Source organism: Salmo salar, chromosome 02, assembly GCF_965601325.2.
Source record: "Salmo salar chromosome 02, fSalSal1, whole genome shotgun sequence".
NCBI classification, from domain to species: Eukaryota; Metazoa; Chordata; class Actinopteri; order Salmoniformes; family Salmonidae; genus Salmo; species Salmo salar.
The window spans coordinates 82,099,769-82,115,248 of NC_138292.1; the positions used below are offsets into that span (position 1 = coordinate 82,099,769).

General features: G+C 44.0%; 1 protein-coding gene across 1 annotated transcript; it reads right to left on the reverse strand.

The window, feature by feature from the left end:
- Nucleotides 1–1,796: 1,796 nt before the first annotated feature.
- On the reverse strand, nt 1,797–15,471 carry LOC145862639 (uncharacterized). Its single transcript, XM_082967612.1, has 6 exons — nt 15,390–15,471; nt 11,908–12,104; nt 11,534–11,581; nt 10,529–10,615; nt 5,294–5,506; nt 1,797–4,447 (listed from the first exon to the last, which is right to left on the reverse strand). Exons 2-6 carry the CDS (start codon nt 12,065–12,067, stop codon nt 3,363–3,365), a joined length of 1,593 nt encoding a protein of 530 aa, XP_082823738.1. The 5' UTR covers nt 12,068–12,104; nt 15,390–15,471; the 3' UTR covers nt 1,797–3,362.
- Nucleotides 15,472–15,480: the final 9 nt, after the last annotated feature.

Sequence of the window (15,480 nt, forward strand, 5' to 3'; positions counted from 1 at the left end):
GCTAATTTTACTAGGCAAGTCAGTTAAGAACAAATTATTATTTACAATGACGGCCTACCAGTCGGTAGAGTAGTATACTATTCGGCGTATTGGTGTAAATAGGAGATACATTTAGCAGATGCTCTCATCCAGAGCGATTTACAGGCGCAACTTGGCAGGACTTCTCCATGACTTTTAATTGAAATCTAACACATTTCTAGAAAATGAATGTGTCTAAACTACTTGGTAAGCTCCACATTTTTAAATGTCTTTATTTTTAAGGATAATTGTACTGCTGGATAGGCCTCATCTTGGACAACCGAAATAATCCCCAAAATTGCCACCAAGGTGAATTCATTTTATTTTAGCATTTATACACTCCACATGTTAATAGTCTCTGGGGCGGTTTCCCAGACACAGATCAAGCCTAGTGCTGGACTAAAAAGCACTTTCACTATAAATTCTCCATTGAAAATGCTTTTTAGGACTAGGCTTAATCTGCGTGTGGGAAACCGCCCCTTAGAGAACCCCAAACAAAGAACAACACATCATACAGTTAGCATTTATTGTCATAACATATACTGACATGTTCACATCGTGTCATATCAAATCATATGTATGTTATAAAGCCCTTTTTACATCAGCAGGTGTCACAAAGTGCTCTGCAGATACCCAACCTAAAGCCCCAAAGAGCAAGCAATGCAGAGGCAGAAGCAAAGGGACTAGGAAAAGCTCCCTAGAAAGGCAGAAACCAAGGAAGAAACCTAAAGAGGAAGCAGGCTCTGATGGGTGGCCAGTCCTCTTCTGGCTGTGTCGGGTAGAGAGGAACTAGGCGCCGAGGCGTGACCAGTCCTCTTCTGGCTGTGTCGGGTAGAGAGGAACTAGGCGCCGAGGCGTGACCAGTCCTCTTCTGGCTGTGTCGGGTAGAGAGGAACTAGGCGCCGAGGCGTGACCAGTCCTCTTCTGGCTGTGTCGGGTAGAGAGGAACTAGGCGCCGAGGCGTGACCAGTCCTCTTCTGGCTGTGTCGGGTAGAGAGGAACTAGGCGCCGAGGCGTGACCAGACCTCTTCTGGCTGTGTCGGGTAGAGAGGAACTAGGCGCCGAGGCGTGACCAGACCTCTTCTGGCTGTGTCGGGTAGAGAGGAACTAGGCGCCGAGGCGTGACCAGTCCTCTTCTGGCTGTGTCGGGTAGAGAGGAACTAGGCGCCGAGGCGTGACCAGTCCTCTTCTGGCTGTGTCGGGTAGAGAGGAACTAGGCGCCGAGGCGTGACCAGTCCTCTTCTGGCTGTGTCGGGTAGAGAGGAACTAGGCGCCGAGGCGTGACCAGACCTCTTCTGGCTGTGTCGGGTAGAGAGGAACTAGGCGCCGAGGCGTGACCAGTCCTCTTCTGGCTGTGTCGGGTAGAGAGGAACTAGGCGCCGAGGCGTGACCAGACCTCTTCTGGCTGTGTCGGGTAGAGAGGAACTAGGCGCCGAGGCGTGACCAGTCCTCTTCTGGCTGTGTCGGGTAGAGAGGAACTAGGCGCCGAGGCGTGACCAGTCCTCTTCTGGCTGTGTCGGGTAGAGAGGAACTAGGCGCCGAGGCGTGACCAGACCTCTTCTGGCTGTGTCGGGTAGAGAGGAACTAGGCGCCGAGGCGTGACCAGACCTCTTCTGGCTGTGTCGGGTAGAGAGGAACTAGGCGCCGAGGCGTGACCAGACCTCTTCTGGCTGTGTCGGGTAGAGAGGAACTAGGCGCCGAGGCGTGACCAGACCTCTTCTGGCTGTGTCGGGTAGAGAGGAACTAGGCGCCGAGGTGTGACCAGTCCTCTTCTGGCTGTGTCGGGTAGAGAGGAACTAGGCGCCGAGGCGTGACCAGACCTCTTCTGGCTGTGTCGGGTAGAGAGGAACTAGGCGCCGAGGCGTGACCAGTCCTCTTCTGGCTGTGTCGGGTAGAGAGGAACTAGGCGCCGAGGCGTGACCAGACCTCTTCTGGCTGTGTCGGGTAGAGAGGAACTAGGCGCCGAGGCGTGACCAGACCTCTTCTGGCTGTGTCGGGTAGAGAGGAACTAGGCGCCGAGGCGTGACCAGACCTCTTCTGGCTGTGTCGGGTAGAGAGGAACTAGGCGCCGAGGCGTGACCAGTCCTCTTCTGGCTGTGTCGGGTAGAGAGGAACTAGGCGCCGAGGCGTGACCAGTCCTCTTCTGGCTGTGTCGGGTAGAGAGGAACTAGGCGCCGAGGCGTGACCAGACCTCTTCTGGCTGTGTCGGGTAGAGAGGAACTAGGCGCCGAGGCGTGACCAGACCTCTTCTGGCTGTGTCGGGTAGAGAGGAACTAGGCGCCGAGGCGTGACCAGACCTCTTCTGGCTGTGCCAGATAGAGATGATAGTGTCCATGTGACCATTAAGGACAGATCGTTATTCAAGATGTTCAAACGTTCAAAGATGACCAGCAGGGTCAAATAATAACCATGATGGCTATAATGGAAAGGGGGATACCTAGTCAGTTGTACAACTGAATGCATTCAACTGAAATGTGTCTTCCGCATTTAACCCAACCCCTCTGAATCAGAGAGGTGCGGGGGGGCTGCCATAATCGACATCCACGGCGCCCAGGGAACAGTGGGTTAACTGCCTTGCTCAGGGGCAGAATGACAGATTTTTACCTTGTCAGCTCAGGGATTCGATCTAGCAACCTTTCAGTTACTGGCCCAAGGCTCTAACCACCAGGCTCTAACCACCAGGCTCTAACCACCAGACTGTAACCACCAGACTGTAACCACCAGACTATAACCACTAGGCTCTAACCACCAGGCTACCTGTAGAGGGCAACAGATGATGTAACACATTATATATCATTACTGTCTTCATATATGGCGTTAATCTAGAGAAGCTTTATGAAGGCTGTATCACTAAATGAAGCACTACAAATTCAGTCATGATTAGTGAGATGTTGAAAAGCACATTTGGAGCACAATTTCAGATGACTTTTATTTTGAAAACCCATGTCCTTAAATGGATTTATAGACTGTTTCAAATGTAGACATTCCACTGGTATGTGCCCGAGGCCCAGCGATGCTAGTGTTAATGAGAGCAGCAGAGAAACCACCAGCAATCCTTTGGCCATTGAAACCTGGATTTTTTTTCCCAATTCATCAGTCCTCGAGTCCTTGCATTCTCTCACCTCAGCTTCTTCTCAAAACTCATTGGAGGAGAAGGTCTGAGGGGAGGGACTTTAGATGTTCTCCTCCAATACAGTTGAGGAGGCGAGGAGAGAGGATGCGAGATAATTGAGGAAAGATGAATTGAGAAAGGACAGGTCTCAGTGACTAAAGTACTGGCCACTGGTCTCATTGAGGACGTATTTTCCAAAATAAAAGTCCTCCAGACAAATTGTAGGCTTTTCCTATGTCATGTCCAAGGAGGCTGTCATCTCGCTTGTGTGATGCTCCTGGTGTTTCTTCAGCAATTTGGGTACATGGAACCCTTTCCCACACAGGCTACAGACATACGGCTTCTCCCCTGTATGGAGCCTCATGTGCACCTTCAGACTCCCCGGTGTGGTGAACCCCTTATCACAGACAGTACAAGGGTACGGCCTCGCTTTAGTGTGCGTGATCTGGTGCACTCTCAGGTTCCCAGACTGGGCGAAACGGGTCCCGCATATAGTGCAGACGTACGGTTTCTCTCCAGTGTGTGTTCTCTGGTGGCTTTGAAGGTCACCAGCCCGTACGAACGTCCGGCCGCAGTATGAGCAGCAGAACCTCTTCTCAAGGTTCTTCAAGTGCGTCCTTGCGTGCGTCTGCAGCTTCTCTACATCCGTGAAGCTCTTACCGCAGTCGCAGATGTGGTAGAGGACCTTTTCCATGTGTAATTTCTTGAGCTTGTGTTTTTTCAAGCACTGGGATCTTGCGAAGCATTGTCCGCAGATGGAGCACTGATGCGGTTTCTCCTTAGTGTGGGTCAGTAGGTGGGTGTTGAGGTTCCCTCTGATCGTGAAGCCCTTCCCGCAGTAGGAGCAGTGGTGGAGGTTCTCACCTGTGTGGATCAGACGATGAACCTTGAGGGTTCTGAAGTGGGAGAACATCTTGCCACAGTCATCACAGTGGTATGGTTTCTCCTTACGGTGGGTCTGTCTGTGCTTCCTATACTCCAACAGATGGGCGAAACTCTCCGGGCACTTGGAGCAGTGGTATGGTTTCTCTCCTGTATGGACTCGCTGGTGGATCTTGAGGTGCCTTAGCAAGGTGAAGGTCTTCCCACACGGATGGCAGACGTGCTTGGTTTTCTCTCCGGTGTGGATGGTCATGTGTCTCCTCAGGTCATCGGGTCGTAAGAAACACTTCCCACAGACAGAGCACTGATGTGGTTTCTCTCCGCTGTGAATCAACGCATGTCTGTTCAGCCGCGTCTTTGTGAGGAACCTCTTTCCGCACTCGGAGCAGCGGTGCAGCTTCTCAGAGCTGTCCGTGTCAGAGCTGGCACCCTCTCCTGTTTCAATGACAACATTATAGGGGTTAGAGACGCTGCTAGAACAGAGAGGAGAGAACAGCATCCCTTGCATGCTTAACAGTATGCTGTACATACAGTAAAATACTATAGCGACCTTAACCCAACACCTAGCAACCTCGTCAAGAGGTTCAGATCACTGTAGGGTTGACAGTCTCCTGGACACAGTTTGCATCCTGGTCGGAGATACACCCCAAATTTGCTACAATACCATGTACCTGTACCCATAGAGATCCTACTCAATTACTACAGGGGCTGTGTTGTAAACCCTCAAAGTTCCATAATGGTCTGAAAATGGCAGCCATCTTGGTCAGGGAGAAATCCAACCCAGTCTAATTGGAATGAATGGCAGTAGGTGATGCATTTCCTGCTTTAACTGACGCAGGAAAATAAAAGGCATGTGATGTATCAGAAATTGGGTAATAGAATTAGTCTACCTAAAATATTGGTCATATAATTATAAATACAGTTTATACAGGTTTTATACACACTTTCCGTATAATTAGCCTCTAAAATATATGTAAACAAACCATAATGTCTCAATGTGTGTTCTCTTGGAAAGCAGTGAGTGTTACTATACGATACAATATCAGTACTTGCATTTACAACTTGTCTAAGTCCTATCAACAACTGATTTCAGCCAGTGTATGGCTGTGGATTGACACATTTTTTTATGGAATGTTGGCAGTTATTTTTAAAAACTGTCTGGATAGCTAGCTAACAAACATACAATGGAGATCATCTTCAAAGTCATTGTTTTACACAATAGTGTACCTGTACCATAGTCAATAAAATAGTTTAACATCAGGGTATAGGTGTTTCTCTCACCTTTGTGAACCACCTGGTGTCGTCTCAGGTCATAGGATCGCAGGAAGGCCTTCCCGCAAATGGAACACTGGTGGGGTTTCTCTCCGCTGTGGGTCATCATGTGTATCTTCAAGCTGCTGGCTGCAGTGAACCTCTTGCCACACTGGGAGCAGAGATACGGTCTCTCCGTGTCAGGGTCCCCTAGGCTGTCTGGGTCAGAGCTGGCACCCTCTCCTGTTTCAATGGCAATATTACAGGGGTTAAACACTTGTTTTCTGTTTTATATGCTATACTATGCATCGGTATGTAGAAAGGGAAGTTGACTTCTCCTAAATATATATTCTGATCTGAGTTGGTCCTACCCACACCTTCCTCCTCCTCTTAAATGTATGTTCTGATCAGCGATTACTGGGATATTCAAGTCTGGGCTCTAGCTGGGCCACTCAAGGACATACAGAGACTTGTCCCGAAGCCACTCCTGTGTTGTCTTGGCTGTGTGCTTACGGTTGTTGTCCTGTTGGAAGGTGAACCTTCACCCCAGTCTGAGGTCCTGAGTACTCTGGAGCAGGTTTTCATCAAGGGATCTCCCTGTACTTTGCTTCGTTAATCTTTTCCTCGATCCTGACTAGTCTCCCAGTCCCGGCCGCTGAAAAACATCCCCACAGCATGATGCTGCCACCACCATGCTTCACCATAGGGATGGTGCCAGGTTTCCTCCAGACGTGACGCTTGGCATTCAGGCCAAAGAGTTCAATCTTAGTTTCATCAGACCAGATAATCTTGTTTCTTATGGTCTGAGTCCTTTAGGTGCCTTTTGGCTGTCATGTGCCTTTTACTGAGAAGTGGCTTCTGTCTGGCCACTCTACCATAAAGGCCTGATTGGTGGAGTGCTGCAGAGATGGTTGTCCTTGTGGAAGGTTCTCCCATCTCCACAGAGGAACTCTGGAGCTCTGTCAGTGACCATCGGGTTCTTGGTCACCTCCCTGATCAAGGCCAGTCTCCCCCGATTGCTCAGTTTGGCCAGGTGGCCAGCTCTAGGAAACCCTTCCCCATATCTGTGTCGTGACACAGTCCTGTCTCTGAGCTCTAAGGACCATTCTTTCGACCTCATGGCATGGTTTTTGCTCTGACATGCACTGTCAACTGTGGGACCTTGTATAGACAGGCGTGTGCCTATCCAAATCATGTCCAATCAATTTAATTTACCACAGGTGGACTCCAATCTAGTTGTAGAGACATCAAGGATGATCAATGGAATCAGGATGCACCTGAGCTCAATGTCGAGTCTCCTAGCAAAGGGTCTCTGTTTTCATTTTTAATACATTTGCAAACATTTCTGAAAACCTGTTTTCACTTTGTCATTATGGGGTGTTGAGTGTAGATTGATGAGGATTTTTTTATTTGTTTAATCTATTTTAGAATAAAGCTGTAGCGTAACAAAATGTGGGAAAAGTCAAGTGGTCGGAATATTTTGCGAAAGCACTGTATGTAGGTAAGTAGCCTTCCACAAGCCTCGGCTTGTACAAGCCGGAACGGCTCATAGGACAGGAGGCATCTCCTGTTTCTGAAGCGTGAGGCAGAGGCAGGAGATTATGTAGTGTTATGTAGTTTTATGTATATCATGTATTTTATTTGTTGTGTTTTATTTCCAAATTGGGGATCCCAATAAATACTACTAAATACTACACAACTTATTCTGAAGCCTGGACCAGGCTGCATGTAGCTGGTTTGAAAATTATTTAAAAGGACAACCAGTCGTATGAATGTGGCTCACCTTTTAGTCAGTTACATTTCTATGGTAGCGAATCCTTCAGAACTAACCTGGTCCCGGGCAGGCCAACTCTATCCTGAATGAATCCTTCAGAACTAACCTGGTCCCGGGCAGACCAACTCTATCCTGAATGAATAGTCTGAACCGCGAGTTGAGGATCAATGAAATCAGAATCCCTCCCTTTTGCAAAGAGTGCGTCATCATCTCCTTCATTTGAGGAAGAAGACTGGTTAAATATGTTATTAATTAAATGACTGATTAAATATGTTATTAATTAAATGACTGATTAAATATATTATTAATTAAATGTTTGTGTGATTTCTTTTTTTTACAATTAAAAAAAATACCTATCACATGATTTAGTAATGACAGAATGCATTTAGAAACGAAAATAAACATTTATTATTGTGATAATTATTTTAACAATAAGAATGAACACAGTGAAGAAGATACTTCTAAAAGCTTATTTCACACCTCAGCCTGCTGAATCTGTAAGAACTTTTCCTTCATTATGATTTTCGTCTCAAATGTTTAACATGGCACTGATTTGCCCACGGATTGACCTTTCAGCATTGTCTCAATGAAGAATTCGACAAGCCATGTACGCCTGGTGGAGTTAGCGGCAGGCAGGTGAGAAATATCCGCCGTCGTAGTACGGATGAAGCCTGAGCTGGGATGTCAAGCTAACTGAAGCCCGGTTAGCTTTAGAAAACCCAGAGTAGCTTGCTCCATAGGATACCCCTCAGAACACAGTGTGTATTTACTGATGGTGTTAAATCAGGTTCTGGACATAAAGGGTTTCCCGGAGGGATCCATTCTTGGTCCGTTTTATTTTCTCTCACTATCTTAAAATGTTATCTTTCACCTGTACGCAGATGACACTGTGGTGAATACTGATCTTGCGATCTTTTCAAAAAGTATGTTGATGAATTAGCTAAGAAATTAATAATATGAAAAAATAAATAAAAAATGTTTTTTTTTTATTATTTTTAATCGGCTTCTTCTATAGGAACTGGTCCTGTCTTTCATTAAATAGCAGAAAACAAATCATTTAGTCAACATTCATTCCAGGTATATTGACTATGGCGGATATTGTCTATCTGAATGCAGCTGCCACTATATTGAAGTCATTGGATGTGGTTTATCATGATGCGATGCGATTTATTACGGCCGATAGGTTCAGCACACATTGCATTTTGTATCAGAATGCAGGCTGGCCCACCTTGAAGTCTCGTAGATCGATGCATTGTGCTCTTTTTGTCTATAAAAAAGGCATATTGCATACATTTCCGCCGTACCTTACCTCATTGTTAACCTATAGATGTACGGGCTACCGGACCGGGCTCAGAGATGGCTACTCTCTGGAGATCCCTTCGATATCCCCCGAGTTGGGTAGATCTGCGTTTAGTATTTTTGCACTTCAGTGTGGAATGATCTACAATGCACTTTAAAATTGTAGGAATTGGTGCCTCTAGGGCCTTTCAGACGGTTGTTAGGGGGACCCTCTAGGGCCTTTCAGACGGTTGTTAGGGGGACCCTCTAGGGCCTTTCAGATGGTTGTTAGGGGGACCCTCTAGGGCCTTTCAGACGGTTGTTAGGGGGACCCTCTAGGGCCTTTCAGACGGTTGTTAGGGGGACCGTTTTTCTGAATGTGTCTGTTTTTTATCATTTTGTTTTGCTTTTCATGTATTGTTGTGTATAATAACGTGTATATTAATGTATATGAATGGGTAGTTTAATGTGTTTAAATAAAATCACATTTTATTTGTCACATACACATGGTTAGCAGATGTCAATGCGAGTGTAGCGAAATGCTTGTGCTTCTAGTTAAGACAGTGCAGTAATACCTAACAAGTAATCTAACAAATTCACAACGACTACCTTATACACACACAACGTAAGGGGATGGAATAAGAATATGTATATATAAATATATGGATGAGCGATGGCATAGACAAGATGCAATAGATGGTATAAAATACAGTATATACATATGAGATGAGTAATGTAGGATATGTAAACATATAAAAGTGGCATTATTTAAAATGACTAGTGATAACATTATTAAATCCATTTATTAAAGTGGTCAGTGATTTGAGTCAGTATGTTGGCAGCAGCCTCTCTATGTTAGTGATGGCTATTTAACAGTCTGATGGCCTTGAGATAGAAACTGTTTTTCAGTCTCTCAGTCCCAGTTTTGATGTACCTGTACTGACCTCGCCTTCTGGATGATAGCGGGGTGAACAGGCTGTGGCTCGGGTGGTTGCTGTCCTTGATGATCTTTTTGGCCTTCCTGTGACATCAGGTGCTGTAGGTGTCCTGGAGGGCAGGTAGTTTGCCCCAGTGATGCGTTGTGCAGACCTCACTACCCTCTGGAGAGCCTTGCTGTTGAGGGCGGTGTTGTAGCCGTACCAGGTGGTGACACAGCCCGACAGGATGCTCTCGATTGTGCATCTGTAGAAGTTTGTGAGGGTTTTTGGTGGCAAGCCAAATTTCTTCCGCCTCCTGAGGTTGAAGAGGTGCTGTTGCGCCTTCTTCACCATGCTGTCTGTGTGGGTGGACCATTTCAGATTGTCCGTGATGTGTACGCAGAGGAACTTAACTCTCTGTAGTGTCGTCTGCAAACTTGATGATTGAGTTGGAGGCGTGCATGGCCACGCAGTCATGGGTGAACAGGGAGTACAGGAGAGGGCTGAGAACTCACCCTTGTGGGGCCCCAGTGTTGAGGATCAGCGGGGTGGAGATGTTGTTTCCTACCTTCACCACCTGGGGGCGGCCCATCAGAAAGTCCAGGACCCAGTTGCACAGGGCGGGGTCGAGACCCAGGGTCTCAAGCTTAATGATGAGTTTGGAGGGTACTATGGTGTTGAATGCTGAGCTGTAGTCAATGCACAGCATTCTTACATAGGTATTATTTTTGTTCAGATGGGATAGGGCAGTGTGCAGTGTGATGATGATTACATCGTCTGTGGACCTATTGGGGCAGTAAGCAAATTGGAGTGGGTCTAGGGTATCAGGTAGGGTGGAGGTGGAGGTGATATGATCCTTGGCTAGTCTCTCAAAGCACTTCATGATGACAGAGGTGAGTGCTACGGGGCGAGAGTCATTTAGTTCAGTTACCTTAGCTTTCTTGGGAACAGGGACAATGGTGGCCATCTTGAAGCGTGTGGGTACAGCACATTGCATATTAATGTGTATATGAATGTGGAGTTTAATGTGTTTTTTGTATATTAATATATATATATATATGAATGGGTAGTTTAATGGATTGATTGTATATTAATGTGTATATGAATGGGTAGTTGAATGTGTTTATTGTATATTAATGGGTAGTTGAATGTGTTTATTGTATATTAATGTGTATATGAATTGGTAATTTCATGTGTTTAAATAAATACCTGGCTTGGTCCCATCTATACCTTCCTCCTCCTCTCCTCTCCATCCCCCACCTCCTCCTCTGGATGCATGTTGTGATCAGTGATTACCTGGCTTGGTCCTATCCACACCTTCCTCCTCCTCTTCATCCTTCTTCTCTCTGTCCCTCTCCTCCTCTCTTTTAACAATAACAAGCCCTGTAAAACATCAAACCAATAAGACTGGAACACAATGTTCATTAAAACACTTTATAATATAATAGATCTTCACATAATAATAGTAGTAGTAGTAGTAGTAGTAGTAGTAGTAGTAGTAATAATAATTGTAGTAATAATAATAGTAATAATAATAATAATAGTAATAACAATAGTAATAATATTAATAACAGTAATGATAATAGTAGTGATAATAATAGTAATAATAATAGTAATAATAATAGTAATAGTAATAATAATAATAATAGTAGTAATAATAATAATAGTAATAATAATAATAATAGTAATAACAATAGTAATAATATTAATAACAGTAATGATAATAGTAGTGATAATAATAGTAATAATAATAGTAATAATAATAGTAATAGTAATAATAATAATAGTAATAATAATAATAATAATAATAACATAATAATAGTAATAATAATAATAATAGTAATAACAATAATAACAGTAATGATAATAGTAATAATAATAATAGTAATAATAATAGTAATAGTAATAATAGTAATAATAATAATAATAATAACGTAATAATAGTAGTAATAATAATAATAATAGTAATAATAATAATAGTAATAATAATAGTAATAGTAATAATAATAATAGTAATAGTAATAATAATAATAACATAATAATAGTAGTAATAATAATAATAATAACATAATAATAGTAATAATAATAATAATAGTAATAATAATAATAATAGTAATAATAATAATAATAACATAATAATAATAGTAATAATATAATAATAATAGTAATAATAATAGTAGTAATAATAATAATAGTAATCATAATAATAATCCTAATAATAATAATAATAGGCTTTATTCTATTCTCTTTCTATTGTAATGTGTTACCTGGGTTAGTTCTCTTTCTATTGTAATGTATTACCTGGGTTAGCCGCACCTCTTTCTCCCTGGTCCTCCTCTTCTTCCATATCTACTTGAACAACATCAAAACAGGGGCTTAGGGGTTATTTTTGGACTACACATGCTGTGTGTGCCACACTAGACAATAGTAGACATGGGTTCAATTCAAATTTAAAATCAGTCTGTGCTTGATTGAAATCAATATGTGCCTGGTCCATTTGAACCAACGGAATAGTCTCAAAAGTGACCATCACCCCGCTTAACTAGGTGACACTTCAGGTAGGCTCAAGCAAACACTGAAAGTATTTGAACGTTTTTAAATACTATTTGAACCTAGATCTGGACTGTAAGAATTATGATGTAACCAAAATGCTGGTGTAGCCAACCTGGACTCACCAGAGTCAATGTCATTATCTTCCTCATCCTCTTCTTCCTCCTCCTCCTCCTCCTCCCCACCTTCCTCCTCCTCCTCGATTTCTCTGTCCTCCTCCTCCTCTTTGACAATCACATTGAGTTCCAGTGTTTGACTGCAGTCTTCCAGCTTCACTGATGCCATCTCTGGACCCTGTTGTGATCTTGTCTGGGCTGCAACACTGCAGCCAGAACCCAGTTAAGACATGGTATGAACACGGCAGCCAGAACCCAGTTCAGACATGGTACGAACACTGCAGCCAGAACCCAGTTCAGACATGGTATGAACACGGCAGCCAGAACCCAGTTCAGACATGGTATGAACACGGCAGCCAGAACCCAGTTCAGACATGGTATGAACACTGCAGCCAGAACCCAGTTCAGACATGGTCTGAACACTGCAGCCAGAACCCAGTTCAGACATGGCCTGAACACTGCAGCCAGAACCCAGTTCAGACATGGCCTGAACACTGCAGCCAGAACCCAGTTCAGACATGGCCTGAACACTGCAGCCAGAACCCAGTTCAGAGATGGTCTGAACACTGCAGCCAGAACCCAGTTCAGACATGGCATGAACACTGCAGCCAGAACCCAGTTCAGACATGGTCTGAACACTGCAGCCAGAACCCAGTTCAGACATGGTATGAACACTGCAGCCAGAACCCAGTTCAGACATGGTCTGAACACTGCAGCCAGAACCCAGTTCAGACATGGTATGAACACTGCAGCCAGAACCCAGTTCAGACATGGTCTGAACACTGCAGCCAGAACCCAGTTCAGACATGGTCTGAACACTGCAGCCAGAACCCAGTTCAGACATGGTGTGAACACTGCAGCCAGAACCCAGTTCAGACATGGTCTGAACACTGCAGCCAGAACCCAGTTCAGACATGGTGTGAACACTGCAGCCAGAACCCAGTTCAGACATGGTGTGAACACTGCAGCCAGAACCCAGTTCAGACATGGTGTGAACACTGCAGCCAGAACCCAGTTCAGACATGGTGTGAACACTGCAGCCAGAACCCAGTTCAGACATGGTCTGAACACTGCAGCCAGAACCCAGTTCAGACATGGTCTGAACACTGCAGCCAGAACCCAGTTCAGACATGGTCTGAACACTGCAGCCAGAACCCAGTTCAGACATGGTCTGAACACTGCAGCCAGAACCCAGTTCAGACATGGTCTGAACACTGCAGCCAGAACCAAGTTCAGACATGGTCTGAACACTGCAGCCAGAACCCAGTTCAGACATGGTCTGAACACTGCAGCCAGAACCCAGTTCAGACATGGTATGAACACTGCAGCCAGAACCCAGTTCAGACATGGTCTGAACACTGCAGCCAGAACCCAGTTCAGACATGGTATGAAGTGGACTGGATGCTTTTTTTCTATTTTAAAAAAAGTGTCTGAATCAAAAAATGTAAATCTAAGTGTTGTTCAGAAATGAAATAAACAAACAGAAAAACATATATAATATGCATACACACTACCGTTCAACAGTTTGGGATCACTTAGAAATGTACTTGTTTTTGAAAGAAAAGCAAAAAAAATGTATCCATTAAAATTGATCAGAAATACAGTGTAGACATTGTTAATGTTGTAAATGACTATTGTAGCTGGAAACAGCTGATTTGTAATGGGATATCTTCATAGGCGTACAGAGGCCCATTATCAGCAACCATCACTCCTGTGTTCCCTTGGAACGCTGTGTTAGCTAATCCAAGTTTATCATTTTAAAAAGGCTAATTGATCATTAGAAAACCCTTTTGCAATTATGTTAGCACAGCTGAAAACGGTCGTGCTATTTAAAGAAGCAGTAAAACTGGCCTTCTTTAGACTAGTTGAGTATCTGGATCATCAGCATTTGTGGGTTTGATTACAGGCTCAAAATGGCCAGAAACAAAGAACTTTCTTCTGAAACTCATCAGTCTATTCTTGTTCTGAGAAATGAAGGCTTTTCCATGTGAGAAATTGCCAAGAAACTGAAGATCTCGTACAACACTGTGTACTACTCCCTTCACAGAACAGCACAAACTGTCTCTAACCAAAATAGAAAGAGGAGTGGGAGGCCCCGGTGCACAACTGAGCAAGAGGACAAGTACATTAGAGTGTCTAGTTTGAGAAACAGACGCCTCACAAGTCCTCAACTGGCAGCTTTATTAAATAGTACCCGCAAAACACCAGTTTCAACGTCAACAGTGAAGAGGTGACTCCGGGATGCTGGCCTTCTAGGCAGAGTTGCAAAGAAAAAGCCATATCTCAGACTGACCAATAAAAATAAAAGATTAAGATGGGCAAAAGATCACAGACACTGGACAGAGGAATATTGGAAAAAAGTGTTATGGACAGACAAATCTAAGTTTGAGATATTCGGATCACAAAGGAGAACATTCATGAGATGCAGAAAAATCAAAAGATGCTGGAGGAGTGCTTGACGCCATCTGTCAAGCATGGTGGAGGCAATGTGATGGTCTGGGGGTGCTTTGGTGGTGGTAAAGTGGGAGATTTGTACAGGGTAAAAGGGATCTTGAAGAAGGAAGGTTATCACTCAATTTTGCAACGCCATGCCATACCCTGTGGACGGCGCTTAACTGGAGCCAATTTCCTCCGACAACAGGATAATTACCTAAAGCACAGCTCCAAACTATGCAATAACTATTTAGGGAAGAAGCAGTCAGATGGTATTCTGTCTATAATGGAGTGGCCAGCACAGTCACCGGATCTCAACCCTATTGAGCTGTTGTGGGAGCAGTTTGACCGTATGGTACGTAAGAAGTGCCCATCAAGCCAATCCAATTTGAGGGAGGTGCTTCAGGAAGCACGGGCTGAAATCTCTTCAGATTACCTCAACAAATTGAAAACTAGAATGCCAAAGGCCTGCAAGTCTGTAATTGCTGCAAATTGAGGATTCTTTCATGAAAGCAAAGTTTGAAGGACACAATTATTATTTCAATTAAAAATCATTATTTATAACCTTGTCAACGTCTTGACTATATTTCCTTTTCATTTTGCAACTCATTTCATGTATGTTTTCATGGAAAACAAGGACATTTCTAAGTGACTCCACATTTTTTTAACGGTAGTATATACACATACTGACTAGGTATCCTCTTTCCCTTATATTTGTCACGGTGTAAGGAGTCAGTTCTCTTGCTTGTGCAACAAGCGCTACAGTAAAACAATAAGGGGCATTTAACTAATCAGCACTTTTTTTACACAGTACCATACTCTTACTCAGATATACATTCATTTTGAGTCCTCACCTATGTAATGACTTGTATCGATAACGACCCTGAGTTAAAAAAATAAATAAAAACATGACAGACGGAAACCACAACGCTGCAGCCCGAAAAACGGACACTATTCAACGGCTGCAATCTGCCACATTACCGATTGACAATAAACGTTTACTGTAATGTTCAACTGTTGCCTATCGTTTAAATTATTATGCAAGCATGTCGGATTACCTGAAATCGCTGGTCTTTTATTGATAAACTGGGAGGAGGGTTGCGAATCGGTCGGTGTGATGGCCGACGGCTGCGCTTACATGACGCCCGT

Coding starts and splice junctions, on each gene's coding strand:
- LOC145862639 (XM_082967612.1), bottom strand. CDS start 12,067: ATGGCATCAGTGAAGCTGGAAGACTGCAGTCAAACACTGGAACTCAAT. Junction 10,616..11,533: donor AAGAGGTGCGGCTAACCCAG/GTAATACATTAC, acceptor GATGTTTTACAG/GGCTTGTTATTGTTAAAAGA. Junction 4,448..5,293: donor ACACCAGGTGGTTCACAAAG/GTGAGAGAAACA, acceptor TCATTGAAACAG/GAGAGGGTGCCAGCTCTGAC.